The 20595-nt window shown below is 36.0% G+C and overlaps 1 protein-coding gene across 2 annotated transcripts in view; it reads right to left on the bottom strand.

Moving 5' to 3' along the window:
• Positions 1-14166: 14166 nt before the first annotated feature.
• CWF19L2 (CWF19 like cell cycle control factor 2) overlaps positions 14167-20595 on the bottom strand; it is a 114546-nt gene continuing 108117 nt past the window's right edge. For both annotated transcript variants that reach the window (XM_074304355.1, XM_074304356.1), the window contains exon 18: positions 14167-14934. In XM_074304355.1, the coding sequence (XP_074160456.1) occupies positions 14797-14934 (138 nt within the window). In that variant the 3' untranslated portion in view covers positions 14167-14796. The remainder of the gene's footprint in view (positions 14935-20595) is intronic.

Genomic DNA, 20595 nt, shown 5'->3' with positions numbered 1-20595 from the left:
TGAGAATAATAGCACCTATCTCCCAGGATTATGAGGATTAAATGAGAAATTTGTAATGTATTTTGCAAATCTTAAAAGCACTATATAAATATTAACTAGTGATATTACTATTTTTATTATTTCATAATCATTATTATTATTAGAGTGATACAATTTAAGCTCATGTAAGATGAGGGGTCTCCTCATATGTGGGTCCCTGAGAACCATCCCAGTTTCAAGGTATTTTTTGGGTCAGAACCTATACCAAATTCTAATTTATGAGTTTCTTTTTACCATAATAACCAAAAGACAACTAATTTAAAGCAAAATACACTTATTAGAGAGTGAAATAAATGACAAGGAAGATTCTATAAAGAAAAAGAATACATGAGAAAAACACATGTATAAGGATTGTGCACAGCCAGGCAATTCCCAGTCCTGAAGCTACATTTCAGTTGGAACCTTCCTCTTTCCCAGATGCTGGGCTTTCGGAAGCCTGCAGAGCCATGTCAGCTGCTAGTCATGACGTCACTGAGCTAAAAGCCCTATACTGGCATTCCTGGGCTATTGATTTTCTACTTTCTGGTGTTACTTGCTGGTTCTCCACAGCTAGGCTGCTTCCTAAAAATACTTTTCTGCTCTTTGCTGCCATCTCTTGGTCTTCAGCTATTAGATGGCTTCTTTCCTTTATTCAATCAACAAACATTTATTAAAAACTTACACCATGAGGCAAAGTTCTAAGCCTTGAATACTAATAGCTAACATTTACATAGCACTTAAGGATTTGAGATTTATATTTATATTTCATTTGATCTGATTCTCACAATAACTCCCTGAAGCAGGTGAAGATGAAGAAATGGAGATTAGGAAAGATTAAATGACCCCACAGACCCACAGCTATTAAATGTCTGGAGGAGGATTTGAACTTGGTTTTTTTTTTCCTGATTCTGAGTATGAAACTCTATCATTAAGACATCTAGCTGAATCTACCAACTCTCTTATCTCATACCTCCCAAACCCACTCATCTACCCAGATCAGTGTAATATATGGGCACCTCTTTCCCCCGACTTTCCCCAATACTAGCCAAAGTTCAAGAAACACTAAGTCCTTTTGTCTTCCTCCCTTTTACTTTGCTGGACTATTTTGAGGTCAAAATCCTGAGCTTTTTTTTTTCCTCTCAATGAATTTGAGACTCTTTGGACTTCCTAGCTACAACCGTCTTCTTTAAGACAAGAAAACTAAGCCTGCAAGTTGCAAAATTGCTCACAATTAGCAAAGATACGAGTTTCCTCACTATGGTATTCTCTATGTAACAAAATTGTTTATGCCTGGCACATAGTAGGTACTTAATAAATGACCACTGTTTGATTGACTGATTGAACCACAGCTCCTAATGCATCTAGACATCTCTTTATCAGCATAGGGACAAAAGGCTAAGATATCATGAATAAGTCATCTATCTTCAAAATCAGGAAAACTTTGTTCTATTTCTAGTTCTGACACATTACTGACCATTATTCTTCTTACTGCAATATATTCCTTACTGTTTTGGAATGATAAGCGCTTACACACAAACTCAGCCTTTCACTCAGTCATCTTTCACAAAGACTCCACAAGGAATTTTTAAAATAGCATCTTTTATTTAGGGAGAAAGTTAAATATTACTATGCAGAGACTGCCAGATCAATTCCATTTGAGGACCATGACATTTCATACAAAGGTTATTACTGCAGATGTGAAGTCTGAGGTGCTTCTATCACTTTGAGCTATCTTTGAACTGTCACATTATTGTGATTTCTAAAGAAAAAAGTACAGCCCAAAATTGATTAAATTATTACTTGGCCTTTTAAAAAAAGAAATTATTATTATCTGTATTTGGCTTATTAAAGGGTCATAGAATTTAAGAGCAGGAAGGGGCAGAGATTATCTAATCTAACCAATTTATTACATATCTGAGGGAATTTAGGCCCAAAGAAATTAACTGACTACCCAATGTTACAGATAGCAGGTATTAAATCCAGGGTTTGAACTCAGGTTCTCTGATTCTAAATATGCTTTTTCTACTACACCATAAAATTGATCTACAAAGGGCCAAGTGCCGAGTTAACTTAAAATAGTCAAATCTTTTCCAAACACTGTAGGTTAATACATTTATTTTTAAAGTTATTATCTGGTTTGTTCAACATCAAAGAAAAATATACTCTTATTTGTGTAAATGACATTCTAAAAAGTTTTCATTGTTATTTGTTTTGCCTTCAAAAGAACCTTGGGATCTTTCCACATAACTTGCAGCCGAATCCTCCTATGTGTTGTCATTCCCTGTTAGATAAGCTCAGTGATAACTGATAACCATGTTGCTTTTCTATTTGTATCATTAATGCTTAGTTAATTCCTTGTCCCTAGAAAACAATAAATACTTTTGATTAATTCACAATATTAAGGAAGGGAAAATTTACATGTAAAATGTATAAGATCAGAGAAACATGCATGAAAAGAGTTCACAAATCTCATGGAAAATGTGTAAAGTCAAAATGAATGAGAGATATAATGGCAAGATTCTTCTAATGCTCTCATGCGAAGATGACAACACACATCAAGCTCTGAAACAATAATATATGGCCTTCTGAATTACAACAATAATCATGGAAAAGAGAAGAGCTTAATAATTCATACAGGAATAATTAAATGGATAAATAGTATATAGTCTAGGGCTTCTTAAACCTTTTCCACGTGTGACTGCTTTTCACCCAAGAAATTTTTACATGATCTCATGTATACAAAATAGGTATACAAATCAAACATTTACTGATAATAAAGCACAATTTCATGGCCTCAAGATTAAGTTATGAGACCCTATATGGGGTTGTAAACCTCAGTTTAAGAAGCTGTGGTATATATTATCTACCAATTAAATTAGTCTATCTGTAGCTGTGTCTTTGATGGATACTGTTAAATAATCAACCAGGAGAATGAGTTGGAAATTGGGATGTGCTCTCAAAATTCTCAAGTTCCTCAGTGATACAAAAAAACCTGTCTTTTAAATAATCATATATTCCTTCTAATAAAGGAAGACAGGGATTTTTGAAGAATCAAAATTACATGTGACTCAAAGGATAACAAAAAGATAGATAATAATTTAAATGATTAGATTTTTGTGATACAATTATGTTAAAGAATTGGAAACAGTCCTTAATTTGGACTCAAAACTTGAGCTTTCTACCTTTAAAACCTATGAAGAGGCAAGTTTCTGGGCTCATTTCATCATCTGTAAAATAAGTGAGTTGGGAGTGGAGTTCCAATTGGTGAAAGTCATACTATTGGGATGAAAACCATGGGGAGAAAAGAAGAAAGCTATTACAATTATACTGCCTAGCAAATTGTGTGTGTGTGTGTGTGTGTGTGTGTGTGTGTGTGTGTGTGTGAATGTACTCAAACTGCCCAGTACACAGCTTTGTAGGGTTCCTATTGGATTGAAAGACTTAACAAAGATATAATAACCAATTGCAAGCTGCCACAAGACATAAGGATACATCCAGAATACACCACATAATCTTGGGTGTTTAGGCATTCACCTAAGGGTGTCGGTGTAATATCCAAGCCCTGGGACCCAGACCCAAAATTAGGACTACTTGATAAGCATTTTGCAAATCCCTAAAGACATAGGTAATGATGCTTTGTAGCTCCTTCTATCTGTTTTATTTTTACAATTACCATGGGACTTTGGGGGGATCTTTGTGAGGCCACTGAAGTCTGGCTGCTGCCCCAGACTATATGACAAGGATCTGGGATCCAATGAATCATTTGATACCTGTCCCCAGACAGCTCCTGTGTAAGTAACCCATTATGATTATTAAACCACCCATATAATGGAGCTCCCTGCCTCTACTTGTTCCTTGGTTGAGGATGAAGAGGAAAAGGCTCAGAGTTCCCTTGGTTCCCATAGATGTCCAGTGAAGATAAAGGCATAAAAGGTTGAAGATCCAAATATTAGCTATGTGACTTTCAAAGCAATATAAAGGGAAGGAGGGTCACATTAGGAAAACTAATCAACTCTGGTAACTTGTGGATCAAAGATAAGGGAAAGATGGGAAATAGTAAAGCTTGGCAAAAAGGCTTAAAGCTAACCCAAATTTTAAACAAGGTGTAGTAGATCTAATATAATAATTCCATAAGAATACAAAAATAATAGAACAAAGTCTAACGACTGGGAGCCAAGAGAGACATAGAAATGTAAGGTACCTACCATTTTTTTTTTAAAAAGTGACCTGAAAAACAAGAAGAGATATTTTAATAATCATTATATTTTCTGAAAATCATGAATAAATAAAAAATTTGGATACTCTTTCAAAAAATTGTAACAGAAAAATGTGCAGATCAATTAGAATCAGAGAATAAATAAAACAAATTTACCAGTCACTTGCTGAAACTGCAAACTGAAAATTACTAGTAAAGTCATAGCCAAATTCCAGCGCTTTTAATCAAAGGAAAAAATACTGCCACATCCAGAATTATGCATAAGACATAAAATAATTGAAGCTTTGCAAATTGAATTGAATTAGCAAATTGCAATTGAATTGGCAAAAGCAACAAGAATCCTTAAAAGAAAACAAACCAAAGAAAAAGCAGCTGAAAAGGCTAATTTCCAATTTAGCATTTTCTTCTCCACCAAACCCCAGACTCAAACAGGGGTTGCATAATGTGACCCATGGGTTTATATTCTGAAATCTGCTCAATTGCCTACTCAAACCATTTGTGTGGCAACATGCAAAAGAACGCAATTGGGAAAGCATGCCAACTCTTTTTATGCAAGTATTTGATGAAAACACTGAATTACCAAAGAACTCAGGTGTAAGAAAACTGAGTTTAAAATCTTAAGCATAAACTGATAAATCAATAAGGAATATATTAATAGCTGAAGGGAAGATAGTCTCCAGGATATCTAAATAACCCAGACATCTTTGGATAAATATTACGAGGCTAAGTAAAATGGATCAACACCAGATGAGGCAATGGACCTTGTGGATTCCCATGAGAGCATGGAATAACAAGAGGCTATCCTAAATAGTTTAAGAGAGAAATAAATATGAAAGCAGAATTTATAACCTGAATAGCAGAAATATTTGGTGAAGCAAACTTGTATCCATGAAGGTGAATCTTGTCAAGGACAGAAAAGAAAAGAATTAATTAAGATTACAAATACAGAAATAAAAGACAATTTGAAAGATAAAGTTTCTTATGATTGACCCTGTAGTATTTAACATTCTCATCAGAGTCAGATAAAAACATAGTTTGCATGCAAATACAATTTGTCACTTACACAAAAACTGGGAGAAATATCTAACACACTAGAGTATAGCATTTTAGAAAGTCTTAACACTGAACTGAATCTAAAAAGAAGAAATTTTATAATTTTATAATATAAATATAAATTTTATAATATCACTGATTCAAAAAAATCAATCTTAGAAGTAGAGGGTGTCTCAAAGTTCTTAGTACAATTTTAAACTTTAGTAACTTCTGGAGTATATTATAAACTTAGGAAAGTCATCATTTGAAATTTTCACTATTTAAATTAAATTTTTAATTTTAATAAGATGAAGGACTAATGAGGTGCAAGTGATGAGGCTTTGGTAGTTGTGATGAGGTGTGAGAATTGGGGTGGGGAATCCCCTCTGATAAGAGGTACAGGTCCAAAGCAAAAGAATTCACAAACCCAAAATCTGGATGGCAAAAGGGATTTATTGGCACTGAGAAGCCAGACTGTTAGGAAGACAGACTTTTCAGTGGGCAAAAGTTCCTATTAGGGAGGCAGCAAAGGTTTTTCTTCACAGTGGGCAAGAGTCCTGGCAGGCAACTTTGCCAAGAAGAGAGCTTCCTTGGTAAGCATAATCCTGTTTCGGACTTCTGCAAAGATTCAGGGTTCAGAATTGTCTCTTATTAGCTGTCTGAGGCTGGGGTTTCTATTCAAAAATGAGTGAGATTCCTTCAGTGGTGTCAGTGCCCAGGGCTTAGATCTTTAAAAGAAAAGAGATCACTTTTCTTAGGAGTTTGAGCTGCTGGGAGTGGTTCCAGACTAATTTTCAATTCATGAAGCTAATGAAGATGGAATGAATGTCTCTCCTTGACTCCGAGAGCTTGAGCTCCCACCTCTAGTCGTCTTGTCTTCTCTGGCTGTGTCTCTGAGCCTCTGATATCCCAGGAGAGCCACCAGGAACCTGACCAAAAATGGAATGAATCTGTCTCTCAGTCCCTCTGAGAAAGAACCAGTCTCTCCCAAAGTGCAGAAAGATGGAATGTCTCTGGCTGAGTTCCTCCCAGCTTTATATGCTCTATTTGTAATTACATCATCGTAGGTGTCAATCTTGTAGAACTATATTAAGTACTAAGTACATGTACTGAACTAGAGAACTATTAATCACCATGCTAAACTAGATAACCTTTGTCTTATCAATTCCACTGAGTTAGCACCTTGTAAGAATCTGTTGCAAGTACAGAATTCTGGCCCATAACAATTTTCCTTGGCCTAAAGTGAATCTCCCTTCTGGTGTCTTTACAAAATATGACTGAAATCTTCCTGGGGTCCTGGACAGCCTGCATATTTAATGGGAGAGTTTTTAGTTGTCAAAAGACCCCTCTCTTTCCATATAACCCTGTGAGCATGCAAAATATGAAAAGCATAGTTAGAGTCTGTACAGATGTTCACTCTCATTCCCTTCCTCAATTCCAAAGCCCTGGTTAAAGCAATGAGTTCAGCCTTCTGGGCAGATAGCGGCTTAGCTTCTAGGGTGCCATTGAGAATCAACACAGAATAACCTGCCTTTCTTTCCCCGTTTTCAAGAAAGCTTTTTTCTGTGCCCAGAAAAGGGCTTAGCTGTTTCTTTGAGGCAGGGTCTGAAAGGCCTAAAATGGTCTGTTTTCTCTCCTCAGCTAGAGAGAAAGAGAAGTGGGGGTAAGATTGCGTCCCAAATATTTGACAGACTGGCAGGCAATGTGGGCTTTGGGTAAGGAGACCCTGTAATCCCTTGAGGCTAGAAAACTTAGGGTTCTCATGGCTGCATTTAGGGATTCTGGTGGAACTGCAGATTAAAGTATAATCCATTTACTGGATGTTAAACAGCTCCAGTTCCCTTAAGAAATAGATTGCCCAGGGCGTGGCCCTGCCTTTGGAACTGCAGATCAATGTAAGCCTGCAGTTAAGCCCTCCAAATCTCTTAACTCTCTATCTAAAACTTTGCACTTAAGAAATTTTTCAATCCTAGTTAAAGCTGGAATGGAGAAATCAATCTATCTTCTCCCAGATTTCAAAGGAAATACAGGAGAGCTTTGGGAGAAGAACAAAAAGACCATCTGGAGGTCTGAGTAGAGAAAATTGGGTCCCCAATTTCACCATTAAATCGAGCCCCAATAAGGGAGCAGGATAGGAGGCAATAATAACAAATGAGTGTTTAAATGACATGTCACCTAGCTGGTGAGGCAGAAGAGAGGTCTCAAGACAGTTCTTTTAAGTTGCCCTTAGACTCTACTGGGGGAGGGGGGGAAGCAGGTGAGACCAGAGTGCCAGAAGTTTGAGAATCAAGAAATACCCATGGCAAAGGGAAAATTCAATTGTCTTACCGGCCACCAGGTGTTGGGCTGTTGTGGTGGAATGAAGGGGAGCTTGACTAAGCCCCAAACTCCTGCTGAAGGACACCATTGGCGGGGGCAGCTTATCTCCAAGAGGTAGTCCCTCCTCCAGTGCTGCTCCTGCTTGAACTCAGGGCAAGGCTAGGAAGTTTCCTTAGACAGTTTCCATGACACCTAAAGCAGCCAAGAGGTGGGCCTGCTCCTTATTTCTTGCTCTGGCCCTGTGATGATCTGCTACAGCTCGGTCCCTGTTGTTAAAAACTCCAAAAGCCGTTTCCAACAGCCGGGTCATGTGAGTCTGCGGCCCCAAGGCTAACTTCTGCAGTTTCTTCCCTATATCTGGGGCAGGTTGTTTATCATTAGCATCTCCCTGGACAGATCTAGGAGGATGTTGGTCTTGAACCCCTCAAAAGGCTGAGTGGGGTCCTCAGAGTAATGGCCAGGTTTTTCCCTAGTCTGGGAGAGATTTGATGTTGAAAGAGGCACCTCTGCTCCAAATGTCTCTCTTGTTTCTCCCAGCAGGCAGAGGTTAGAATCAGTATCCTGAGGAGAAGAAAAAAGGCTGGGAGTCGGGCTCAGTGGATAGAGCACCAGCCCTGAAGTCAGGAGGACCTGAGTTCAAATATGACCTCAGACACTTAAACATATCTTAGCTGTGTGACCCTGCAGCAAGTCACTTAACTCCAATTGACTCAGCAAAAAAAAAAAAAAAAAAAAGGCTTGGAGTCTCAGGATCTGGTTCAGGTGAGGGAGATAAAGAGATATTGCCAGACATAGGGATAGGATCCATCCTCCTGAAAAGGACTGCATAGAGGTCCTAGAGGAACAGGAAGGAAGGAGTTTAATTTCCTTCCAGCAAATTTAAGAAGCATCCTGTTACTGCTCTTTTAAGCTTTTCAGTTTTGAGATCTTTCAAGCCAAATTTGTTTCTGCCTAAGGAAGGATCCTTAGAAACAGAGGTATCGTGTCCCATTTTGCCACAAGCCTTTCCTTGATTCTATAGCTCCTCATCCTTCTCTAGACGTCTCTAGAAATGGAGAGATGAGAAAATGCTCCCTGATTAAGGGGACTTTTGTCAGACCACAGGAATTCCCATTTCAAGTATCTCTGAGAGAATTCTACTCGAGCCTGGGGCTCCAACGACCCAAATCTTTCCCAGAAATTTCTGGGTGTCCTAGAGATAGGATAGACAAGAAAAGGCTTTGTCTCGTCCAGATACTCAGGGCTTCCCAGTCAGGGAATATCATCAAATCCAGTGCCATATTTTAAGGTAGGATACTGAAAAACTGGCTAACCGGGATGGAACAGTTGAGTTGGTGCCATATGAAGGAAATAGATTTAATAATAACAGCTGCTAATTTCTATATAATTTTAAATCATACAAAGTGTATTACCTGTATCAACTCATAAAACTTAAGAGAATATTTTGTAAATAGAAGAGACATAACAGCTCTCTGTAAATGATGGGCTGTGATATGTTAAAGAGACTAACTTTGTTCTGTTCAGTCCCAGAGAACAAAACAAGGAGCAGTGGAGAGAACTGTATTAAGGGCTGTACCCAAATAAATCCAGGTTCAATGTTTTCCCTCCCATGCTGGATGCTTTCAAGCAAAGAGTGAATGACCACTAGTCAGATCAGTTGTAGAGCGAATGTAATGTTCAGGCTAGCTTTCTAGAGGTCCTCTGAAAGGGCTTTGGTCTCAGCAGGATAGACACCAATAAGAATGGACAAGAATAGAGTCCTAAGTCTTTATTGTCTCTTACAGAGTCTGTGTCTGTCATAGCTTGATCCAGTCTTAACAGTCTGCCACTCTCAACCAGTCTCCCCCATAGTGCAGGAGGCAGGAAGCCACTATGAGGCTGGTCAAAGATAGAATGCCTCTCTTCCAGTCCTTCTTAGCCCTTATGTACTTTAATGTAATTACATCATTACAGCATACTGATTATGTGTGAATTTAGAAAACCATTACATCACCATACTAAAGACTAAGTATAGGTACGAACTAGAGAACCCTCATCTCAATTCTACTGAGTTACCACCTTGTTTCAAGTATACTTCTCCAGAGTTCCAGCCCTCTACAAGAGAATCTTTGTCCAGGTATGAGTTGAAATAGGTGGGTAATGAATTCCCTTACAGTTGAAAATTTTCTAATTTACTTTCCAAATTGTGTTTTGTGTAGACTTATGTTAATTATTTTATATACTTTATGTGGCATTCTTAATCTAGAAAACATCCACATAATCAATTCTTGGCATGTTTCTGAATTTGGAAGGCAATATTTAACTATTTATAAAAATAAAAATGGATGACAAAAAGAGTATTTTATATGTCATCAAAGGAATTCACAAATGGTTCCCAGTATGAAGAACATACAATCCTATTTAATTCTTCATCTGTTAGTAATACTTGATTCATTGGAAGAAATAGAGGCACACTGAAATCTTAAAATTACAGGGGGAAGAATTCTCAGATGTAAATAAGTCTCAACACAGCAGATATTACATCAGAAATATATTTATTAAAGCCATTTATAGTTCATGTGAAAAATGCTCTAAATCATTGTTGATTAAAGAAATGCAAATTAAGACAATTCTGAGGTTATCATCTCACACCACATAAACTGGCTAAAATGACAGGAAAAAATGATAAATGTTGGGGGGAATGTGGGAAAACTGCTACACTAATGCACTGCTGCTGGTGTTGTGAACTTATCCAACCATTCTGGAGAGCAATTTGGAACTATAACCAAAGGGCTATTATAAAGTATGGGCTAGCTCCCTGGAGGGCCTCAGGATCATCCAGAGTCAGGAAAAAATCAAAGTCCTTGGTCTTTAGGGGGAGAAGTGAAGGAGGCAGGCAAGCTGCCCCACAGCTTGCCAAAGATGTATCCTGGATTCTGGAGTCCAAAGTCTTCAGAATCTCTCCTCTCAGTCCTGCTGCCAAGTGTCTCTCACTTCTCTTCCTCCGCCCTCCAATCCTTGCCTATTACAATAATCTTACTACCAAACATTCAGCAAACACCAATGGTGAGGAGAGCCATCATGCAAATATATGCTAATAGAGCCATTGTCTCACATCGAATAGGTAGCCTTAAGTGCTCTCTTGTCTGATTCAGTTTCAGACCTCTACAGGCTATCAAACTATTCATACACTTTCATCCAACAGTGTTTTTACTGGATGTGTATCCCCCAAAAAACAAAACAGGTAAAAAGATCCATATGTACAAAAATGTTTGTAGCAGCTCTTTTTGTAGTAGCAAAGAACTGGACATTGAGTGAACATCCATCAGTTGGGGAATGGCTGACTTAAGTCATGGTATATAAATGTAATGGAATGTTACTCTTCTATAAGAAATGATCAGCAGGTTGATTTCAGAAAAGTCTGGAAAGACTTACATGAACTGATGCTGAATGAACAGAATTAGGAAAACATTGTACACAATAACAGCAAAATTCTGTGATGATCATCTGTGATTGTGGATCGAAACAGTATTTTCACCTTTGTTTGCTTTTTCTTGCACAAAATTACAAATAGGAAACACAGTTTAAAAGGATTGCACATGTTTAATGTATATCAGATTGCTTGCTGTCTTAGGGAGGATGGAAGGAAAAAAAATAGAACATAGTCTTACAAAAAATGAATATTGAAAACTATCTTTACATGTATTTGGAAAAATAAAATGCAGTTGAGAAAAATAAGAAGTGTATTTTATTTTTAATTTATGCCATGTTATCCAAGCTTGATAAATGATCTTTTTCTTCTAATATTTCCAAAACTCACAATGTACGTAATAGCTTTGATATATAATACATGTATGTGTTACTCTATTAAAATTATTTGTCCTATATCTTAACACCTATTCAATTGGAGTGTCTGTATTAAGCTCTTGTCTAATCTTGTTTTCCCCAAAAACTAACTCGGTGCTTTTCACAATAAGATACTAATTAAATGTGTTTAAATGTTTGTCTCTAGAAGTTATATATCTTGCCTAATTTGATTAAACAATAGCTTTGCATTAGCTGTATGTGAACAAAATTTAGCCTATATGTTGGACAAGCTATAACACAATTTCATATTAGATTATCCTTTCTCTCAACTATCATTATTTTCTCTGAAAATTGATTAAAAGGGTATACTTACAGTTTCTACAGGAAGAAGCATTAGCTCAAAGTGCTTTGAAATGGGAATAATAGCTGCCGTTTGTATAACACCATAAATCTTGCAAAGTGCTTTATATTCATTTTCTCATTTGAGTTTCACAGATGTGTGAGTAAGTAGTACAGATATTATTGTCCCCATTTTATGGATGAGGCAGTAGGCTCAAAGAGATGATGTGCCTCACTCTTATTAACACAGCTTCTATCTGGATCCATTTACAAAGAGGATGAGGGAAAAAAGAAAAGAAACCATACATTCTAAAATGTTTATAACAACTCTCTTGTGGTGACAAAAAACCAGAAATTACAAAGATGTCCATTAATTGGGCAGTGCTTGTACAAGTTGCATATATGATTGTGACACAATACCATTGCTCTATAAGAAATAATAAGATCAGAGATCTTAGAAAAACATGGAAAGACTTGCACAAAAAAGTGAAATGAGCAGAACTAGGAGAACATTGTTTCCAGTTACAGAAATATTATTATAAGAACACAGAGAATAAGACATTTTGACTAGTAAAAATATCCAAATTAATTATAAAGGATATATGAAGAAAGATGCTATCAGCATACAGAAAAAGAAATGATAAAAAGAAGTTTGCATAGAATAATTTTAATATATGTATGCATTTATATGCATATTTTTTTAATCTAATGGTAGTAACCTTTAGAGTGGAGTGGAAGGGGAAGAGAATAAAGAAAAATAAAAGAATTTACATAATAATATTATATATTTAAAATAAATAGCAAGCTGTATATAACATTTGCAGTTTACTGTATATTTTTTATTGCATTATTTTTATTCCATAAATTAGAAATAAAATAAATAAATGTGAAAAAAGAAGCCAGTGTTTCTAAATGAATACTGGAATGTAGGCCTTTATTGACTCCAAGTCTGGCATCTTTTAAAATCATTAATTAATTCAATTTATCTTCAACTACATGGGAAATAAAAAATTCTCAACTGAGACAAACAAACAAAACAAAGAAACAAGTAAGAAGGACAAAATTTACTCTTTGGTATGAATGAATATGATACTGAACGAGGTGATTCAGGCCAGTTACAATGGTCTTGTGATGGACAGAGCCCAGAGAAAGGATTGTGGGGAATAAATATGGATGACAACACAGTATTTTCACATTTTTTTATTGTTGTTTGCTTGCTTTTTGTTTTTTCCTCATTTTTTTTCTTTTTCATCTGATTTGTCTTATGCAGGATAACTGTGGAAATATGTATAGAAGAATTGCACTTGTTTAACATATATTGGATAACTTGCCATCTAAAGGAGAAGGTGGGGGGAAGGGAGGGAGGAAAAAAATCTGGCACACAAAATTTTGTAAGCATGAATGTTGAAAATTATGAATGTGTTTTGAAAATAAAAAACAAAATCAAAAATAAAACAAAAAAAAATAAAAAGTTTTAAAAATATGATACTGTAGCAATTATATCAACTTGGTGCAAAAGTCTATATTAATTTTATTCTATGTTATTGCACTTTCTTCCCACACTATGTAAGTTTCTTGAGATGATTTTTCATCTTTATTTATACCCATAGGGCCCAATATAGTTCCTTGAAGTTGAAAAATCATGTTTGGTGAATTGAAGTAATAGTTTTATTTGAACATCTAAAGAAGTTCCCTTCTTTATACAATATCAAGAGCACATCTTGATATTCTTTTTCCTCCCTTAATCTCACCAACCTTAACACATATTTGGAATGGATATCTATTCCCACCACCATATTTTCATCTCTAGCTGCTGAATTTCTTCCCTTGAAATGTCAAGGCTTAATTTAGATGATCTTCCCATCATAACCTTTCCATTCTTCCTCCAAGATCAGTTTTAGGGAATTGCTCCCTCCACATTGTTCATAGAACTATACCCTAGACTTCTGTTTTACATCAACTTCTTTACTGTATATAATTATATGTGTATGCATATTTTTTCTATTAGATTCTAAATACCACAAGAGCATTGATGAGGCTTTATTTACAGTGCCTCATACATAGTAGATATTTAATATTTGCTAAAGCAGGGGTTCTCAAACTACGGTCCACGGGCCAGATATGGCCCACCGGGTTATGGCAAATGGGCTGAGGGGCGGAGACAGAGTGTGAGATTTTGTTTTTACTATAGTCCGGCCCTCCAACAGTCTGAGGGATGGTGAACTGGCCCCCTATTTAAAAAGTTTGAGGACCACTGTGCTAAAGGAATCTGAAGTAATTTTGATAATTATGATGATATCATAAGATGTTCTTTGTATTTGGGGATTTCTCCATTAATGATTTATAGATTCTCTTCTTACATAAGCTAACATATATTCTGTCCATCAAGTGCCCCAAATTCTTGCAGTACTCAGACTGAAAGATAATGAAATCATAACATACTGTTTGCAAAAAAATTCAGAATTAAAAATAACTTTGAATTTATTTCATGCAAATGTAGTTGATTCTTTCATTTTCAGCCTTTAATTTTCCATTTGTACATTTGGAAACATTCTTTTTAGTTACATACTAAATGACTGACATTGTGCAACACTAGTTTAAAATAAGAGCTAGCTTTTCCTTTAAATTTCAGTTACCTCTCTTAAATGAGCATGGTAACTTGGAATCAGGAACACCAGGCTCCTTTTTAGATCAGTGATTTGCATCATTCAGAAGTTACTTCTAAAGTAGAATATAAAGATGATATGACAATGTACTCACCAAGAAAATTACTTGTCCTCACCAGACAAAATATAGGAAGAGGGCTGGTTTCTCGATAAACTCAGTCTTTGTCTAATCACTAGAAAGAAGTTATCACAATCAAGGAGTGAAAAAACTGCATAAGGCAGTGATATTAGGCTTCAGTAAACAACTGCTGGTGATGGCTAACAATTCTTGGTCATCTCACATCTTTAGATCTGCTGATGCTTTCCTGCCTCTCTGTGATCTAAGGGTTGTCACTTCAGTTTGAAATAATCAAGAGAAAATGGCAGTGGCACTGGAGGGATTGAAAAGTTTCAAGTTAATTAAATTCACTCTTCCCATAATCATTTACTTTTGGTAAAGTCATATGGTTTCCACCACTGAGCAAACTGTAGCACTTTCTTCCTCTGGTTGTCGAAGTTCTCTCTGACTCCTTTCCTCCAAAGTCTTGGTTCTACATCCAGCATGCCACCAATAATTTCCTAATTTAAGTGAAAGCAGAAACAAAATTTTATTACTATTTGTGCAAAGAACAAATTAAAATTTAAGTGATTTTCCATACTAAAGCAATGTTTAAATAAACAAGGCAAGTAAACAATCCTGATTAAAGTCTCCTTAATTCAAGAGGTCCTTTGATTTTCTTTGGGTCCTTCACTTCTCTTGTCTTATTGAGAATCATTCTTTCATTCACTCCTGTTAGCAAGCTCTAGCACACAATGGGGACATCCTCCTTCTCTCATCACCATCTCTCACACGATGTCCCTCCCCCCAATCCAATGCAGCCAAGGCCTGTATACCCTCTCCAATCTGACAGCCAGCACTCTAGTGCAGGCCCTTGTCTCCTCATGCCTGGAATATATACATATCAGTGCTATATTCTTACCTATCCCAAGTCTCTCCCCATTCCAGTACATTCTTGATTCAGGCACAGATGACTTTCTTAAAGTACAGCTGCAACCATGTCACCTCCATACTCAATAAACTCCAGTGATTTTCTAACATCTTAAGGCTCAGAAATAAAATCCTCTATTTGGCATTTAAAATCCTTCTGGATCAATCCCTCTTCTCCATTTTTCTAGTCTCCATAAACTTTATCCCCTTTATACTTTTTGAGCCAAGGAATCTAGCTCTTTGCTGGTCACCTAAACTACATCTCTTGGCTCTGGGTCTTTTCTTTGTCTGTCTCTCATGCTTGGAATGATCTCCTACCTTGTCTTAGCTCCTGGCTTCCCTGACTTCCTTCAAGGCCCAGCTAAAATTCCACCTTCTATTGGTAGTCTTTTCTAATCCCTCTTAATTCTAGTAACTTCTTTCTATGGATTTTATCCTGTTTATCGTATGTAGTTTGTCTGTAAAAAGTTATTTATATGTTGTCTTCCCCAACAGATTGTAAGCTAGGGAACTATCTTTTGCTTTTCTGTGTATTTCTAGTGCTGTGGACGGTGCCTGGCACATAGCAAAAATTCAAAAAATATTCAATGACTCAGTAACTAACATTTTTAAAAGAGGCAGAAAAATTTGAATTGAGTCATATATACCACTTCTTGCTAACAGCACAAATATGTCACTATCATTATATAGACTAATAACCTTATTGATCAAGTGCAGAAATTCTGAAGATTCATCTAGTTTCTTCTCAGATATTCCACTACTTTTCTTCACTATTAGTTGGCGTATGCTCAAGAACATAATCAACTGGGTATAAGCTCTTCAAGAACGGGGATAAACCTTATCCTTATGCCTGTAACACCAAGTGTAGTGCCTTGAGCACACTGTAGGGAAAGTCTCTGTGTAAGAAAAAAACTCAAGTCTCTAATACTCTAGTTGTGAATAACATGAGTAGAAGTAGACTGCAAGGCTTCTTAAACTTTTTCCACTTGTGACCACTTTTTGCCTGAAATCCTGGTTATATAAAAATATAAAATAGGTGTACAAATCAAGCATTTACTGAGAACAGATCATAATTTCACAACTCCTACATTCAGTTATGAGACCACATATGGAATCACAAACCACAGTTTAAGAATCTGGAGACTTAGAAGACAACAACATTAGGTTAGAAGCAGAATCAAAAATTTTATGAGGTTGATAACTTATACATAAGCAAAAATGGTATGCTCATCAAATTTTCAGACAGATGCTAAGTTTGAAGGAATAGTCAACACTGGATGACAGTCAGGAGTCAAAACAATTTCTTTTTTTTCACTCATTTTGAACTTAGATACAAAAGAGAAAAAAAAAGGCTATTTCCATGTATACAGCATAATGCAAAGGATACAATATAAAACCATGAATTATTTCAGATTGTTTACTTCTCTATAAAAACACTATGTAACAAATACTATATATTGTTCTCAAAGATATTATGATTTTTGTTATTTCTTCTAAGTTTTCTTTTGCCCTTTGTTATGCATTTTTTCTCCCTTTCTCTCCATTCTGCCCTAGAGATGAAAATGTGTGTGTGTGTATGTGTGTGTGTGTGTGCAGACACATACATGTGTATAAATATGCATTTATGCATACTTCTATTTATCAGTTCTTTCTCTGGAGCTGAACTGCATCTTCTTTCACAAGTTCTTCATAGCTGATTTGACTATTTATGATACTCAGGACGGATTAGTCATTAAAACTTATTTTTTATATGTTAATATTGCTGTTGCTATATACAACATTCTCTTGGTAGAGGTCATGTCACTTTTCCTTACTTCATATAAGTCTTTCCATGTTTTTCTAAAATAAATCCAACTCTGGAATTATGAATACATCCAGCCATTCTGGAGAGCAATTTGGGACTATGCTCAAAAGTTATAAAACTGTGCATACCCTTAGATTCAGCAGTGTTACTACTGGGCTTATATCCCAAAGAGATTTTAAAGAAGGGAAGGGGACCTGTATGTGCAAGAATGTTTGTGATAGCCTTCTTTGTAGTGGCCCGAAACTGGAAACTAAGTGTATGCCCATCAATTGGAGAATGGCTGAATAAATTGTGATATATGAATATTATTGTTCTGTTAAAAATGACCAACAGGATGATTTCAGAACGTCCTGGAGAAACTTACATGCTGAGTGAAACGAGTAGAACCAGGAGATCATTATATACTTCAACAACAATACTACATGATGATCAATTCTGAAGAACGAGGCCCTCTTCAACAATGAGATGAACCAAATTAGTTCCAATAGAGCAATAATGAACTGAACCAGGTACACCAGTGAAAGAACTCTGGGAGATGACTATAAACCACTAAATAGAATTCCCAATCCTTCTATTTTTGTCCACCTGCATTTCTGATTTCCTTCACAGGTTAATTATACACTACTTCAAAGTCCAATTCTTTTTGTACAGCAAAATGATTATTTGGACATGTATACATATATTGTATTTAATTTATACTTTACCATATTTAACATATATTGATCAACCTGCCATCTGGGGGAAGAGGTAGGGGGAAGGAGGGGAAAAGTTGGAACAAAAGGTTTTGCAATTGTCAATGCTGAAAAATTACCTATGCATATATCTTGTAAATAAAAAGTATAATAAAAAAAAAGAATAAAAGTACATGTATATACAAAATAAATAAATAAATCCAACCCATCATTTCTTATAACACAGAAATATCCCAACACAATCAATATACTACAACTTGTTTAGTCATTCCTCAATTGAAAGGGTATCTATCATTCTAGAAAGTCTGACTGGTATAAGATGTTATCTCAAAAGTTGTTTTAACTTGTATTTCTCTAATCAATAATGATTTAAAGCATTCTTTCACATGATTATAAGTAGTTTTGATTTCTTCATTGAAAACTTGTGTGTTTATTCTTTGACCACTTACCAATTGGGGAATGACTCATATTCTTATAAATTTGACAGGTTTTTTTTTTAATATATTTAAGAAATGAAACCCTTTCTAAAGTATATAGAGAACTGAATCTAATAAGTGAAAACCCAGTAGAGAGAAATGAAAAATCAACTTCACAAGACAGCAGACATGAATAAGCAATTGTTCTGAAAAAGAGAGCTAGGAGTTTTAGAAGCTCAAGCTCAATGAGTCAATTATGTAATACAGCACCTAGAAAAGTTAGTGACATTAGGGAAGTTACAACGTGACATAAGAGGAGCTTAGCCTCTAGAAATAAGGTGACTGTCCTATTGTACAAAACCAAAAATAATGGCTAGAAAGTGCAAAAAGGCAAGTTTAGACTGGATATGAGGAAAAAACTTTATAATAATTAGAATTATCAAAAAATAGAATGAGTTGGGGACAGCTAGGTGGTGCAGTGGATAAAGCACCAGCCCTGAAGTCAGGACCACCTGAGTTCAAATCTGGCCTCAGACACTTAACAAGTTCTAACAGTGTGACTCTGGGCAAGTCACTTAACCCCAATTGCCTCAGCCAAAAAAAAAAAAAAAAAGAATGAGTTGGCTCAAGAAAAAGTACATTTTGCCTTTTGGAAATTCCTTAAGGAAGCGCTTTACAATTACTTGCTGTATACATCATAATGAAAATCCCTTTCACATACAGAATGAACTAGATGGCCAATGAGGTTTCTCCCAGCTCTCAAGTTTATGATTAGTATGTGATTCAAACACTCTAAGCCTTAGGCTCCTCAGTGTACTCAATTCTCATGACCTACTACATTTCTATTTTATCTCATTAATATACAGTGATGATCACACTCTTGATCTTGCTAATATTTACCTGTTCTATTTCAACAATCAAGAACTCCAACATTCTTTATTACAAGCATAGTTTCCTACCATTTCCTCTCTGTGAATACTTTACTCCTTCCAAGACTATTCTGATTTTATTATGAACTTGCCTCTGCATTGGGCAACATTCTCCTCTCATCTTATCTCAAATACTGGGTTAATCAGATCATCTCTATATTATCACCTCTTAAAGACTTTGTTCTCTTATCCTAATGTCATTTAATTGCTTGTGAAACCCCAATTCTCCTGACATCCATCTGTTCTAATTCTACTCCTATGCTGCTGAATGGACATAGAGTCAGCAGCCACTCTGACTGCATCCACCTACAATTCATGTTATCTCAACTGGGGCCTCATTGCAGCAAGGCAATACTTTTATTCCTTCTCAATGGTTACATCACTATCTACAATGACTCTTCTAAATCTTCTGTATGCAAACTCCCACCAATCTCTCACCTAAGGTCATACTTGAGCTCATACTTTACAGAGAAAAATCAACACTTTTTGCTCATTTTTTCCCAATCCCCTCATCTCATAAATTGCTGACATGCTCAACTATGTCATATGATGCAAAAGTGGTCCTTGCTAAGGTCAACCTCTGTTCTCATTACCTCCCATCCTCTTCAATAGACTGCTCCCACTAAAATTCTATCACCAATGGATAGGTAAACCCAAGACAAGACAGGAACAGTAGCATCCCCCAGTCTACCCACATTGTTTCCAACTCAGCAACAAAAGCCACATTGCAGGGGGATGAGCTTTATGACAATGCAATCTGACAAATGCTTCAGCTACTAAAGGTCTAAGAAAAAAGTTCTCACCACCTTAGTACTGTCAAATAGCTCAACAATAAGAAACAGATATGGTTTTATATAAGGAAATAACATCAGAGAAGTTGAACTAACTGTTTTGCAATGGCATAAGAACTAGTTGGGCCTTTCCATATGTGTGGTAGCTTAAAACTGCAATATTTGGTTATCCCCACATAGTAACTATGAGTTACTTGAGAGGGGGGGGACTATGCTACTTTGCTAATTGTATCCTATGTATTTGCATGGGGTCTTTAAGTATTTAATAAATCCTTTTATGTCCATTCATTTATCTATTCATATGTTCACACTTTCATACCATCTCCATGTCTTTATACTAGCCATGCTTGAACAGTATTCCATCATCCCCACAAGACACAATTTCCTTTCACACACAGACTTTCATTGACCCAAGATGTTTCTATTTATTTTTTTCTAAATTATTCATATACTTATACATCTCATCTCTGCTATCATATCTTAAGTTCCCTAAGAGAACTCTTTAATTTTGACTTCTGTAGTCTCAAAGTTTAATACAAGGCAAGAACTTAATGAAGTTCTTGATAACTTATTGATTGAAAAAGAGAAAGGACCAGAAAACATGAAATAAAAATGAAAAT

The sequence above is a fragment of the Sminthopsis crassicaudata genome, chromosome 3 (genome assembly GCF_048593235.1).
Source record: "Sminthopsis crassicaudata isolate SCR6 chromosome 3, ASM4859323v1, whole genome shotgun sequence".
In the NCBI taxonomy this organism is placed as follows: domain Eukaryota; kingdom Metazoa; phylum Chordata; class Mammalia; order Dasyuromorphia; family Dasyuridae; genus Sminthopsis; species Sminthopsis crassicaudata.
The sequence above is the reverse complement of the archived record's forward strand: the minus strand, read 5'-3'. Positions and strand labels throughout refer to the sequence as shown.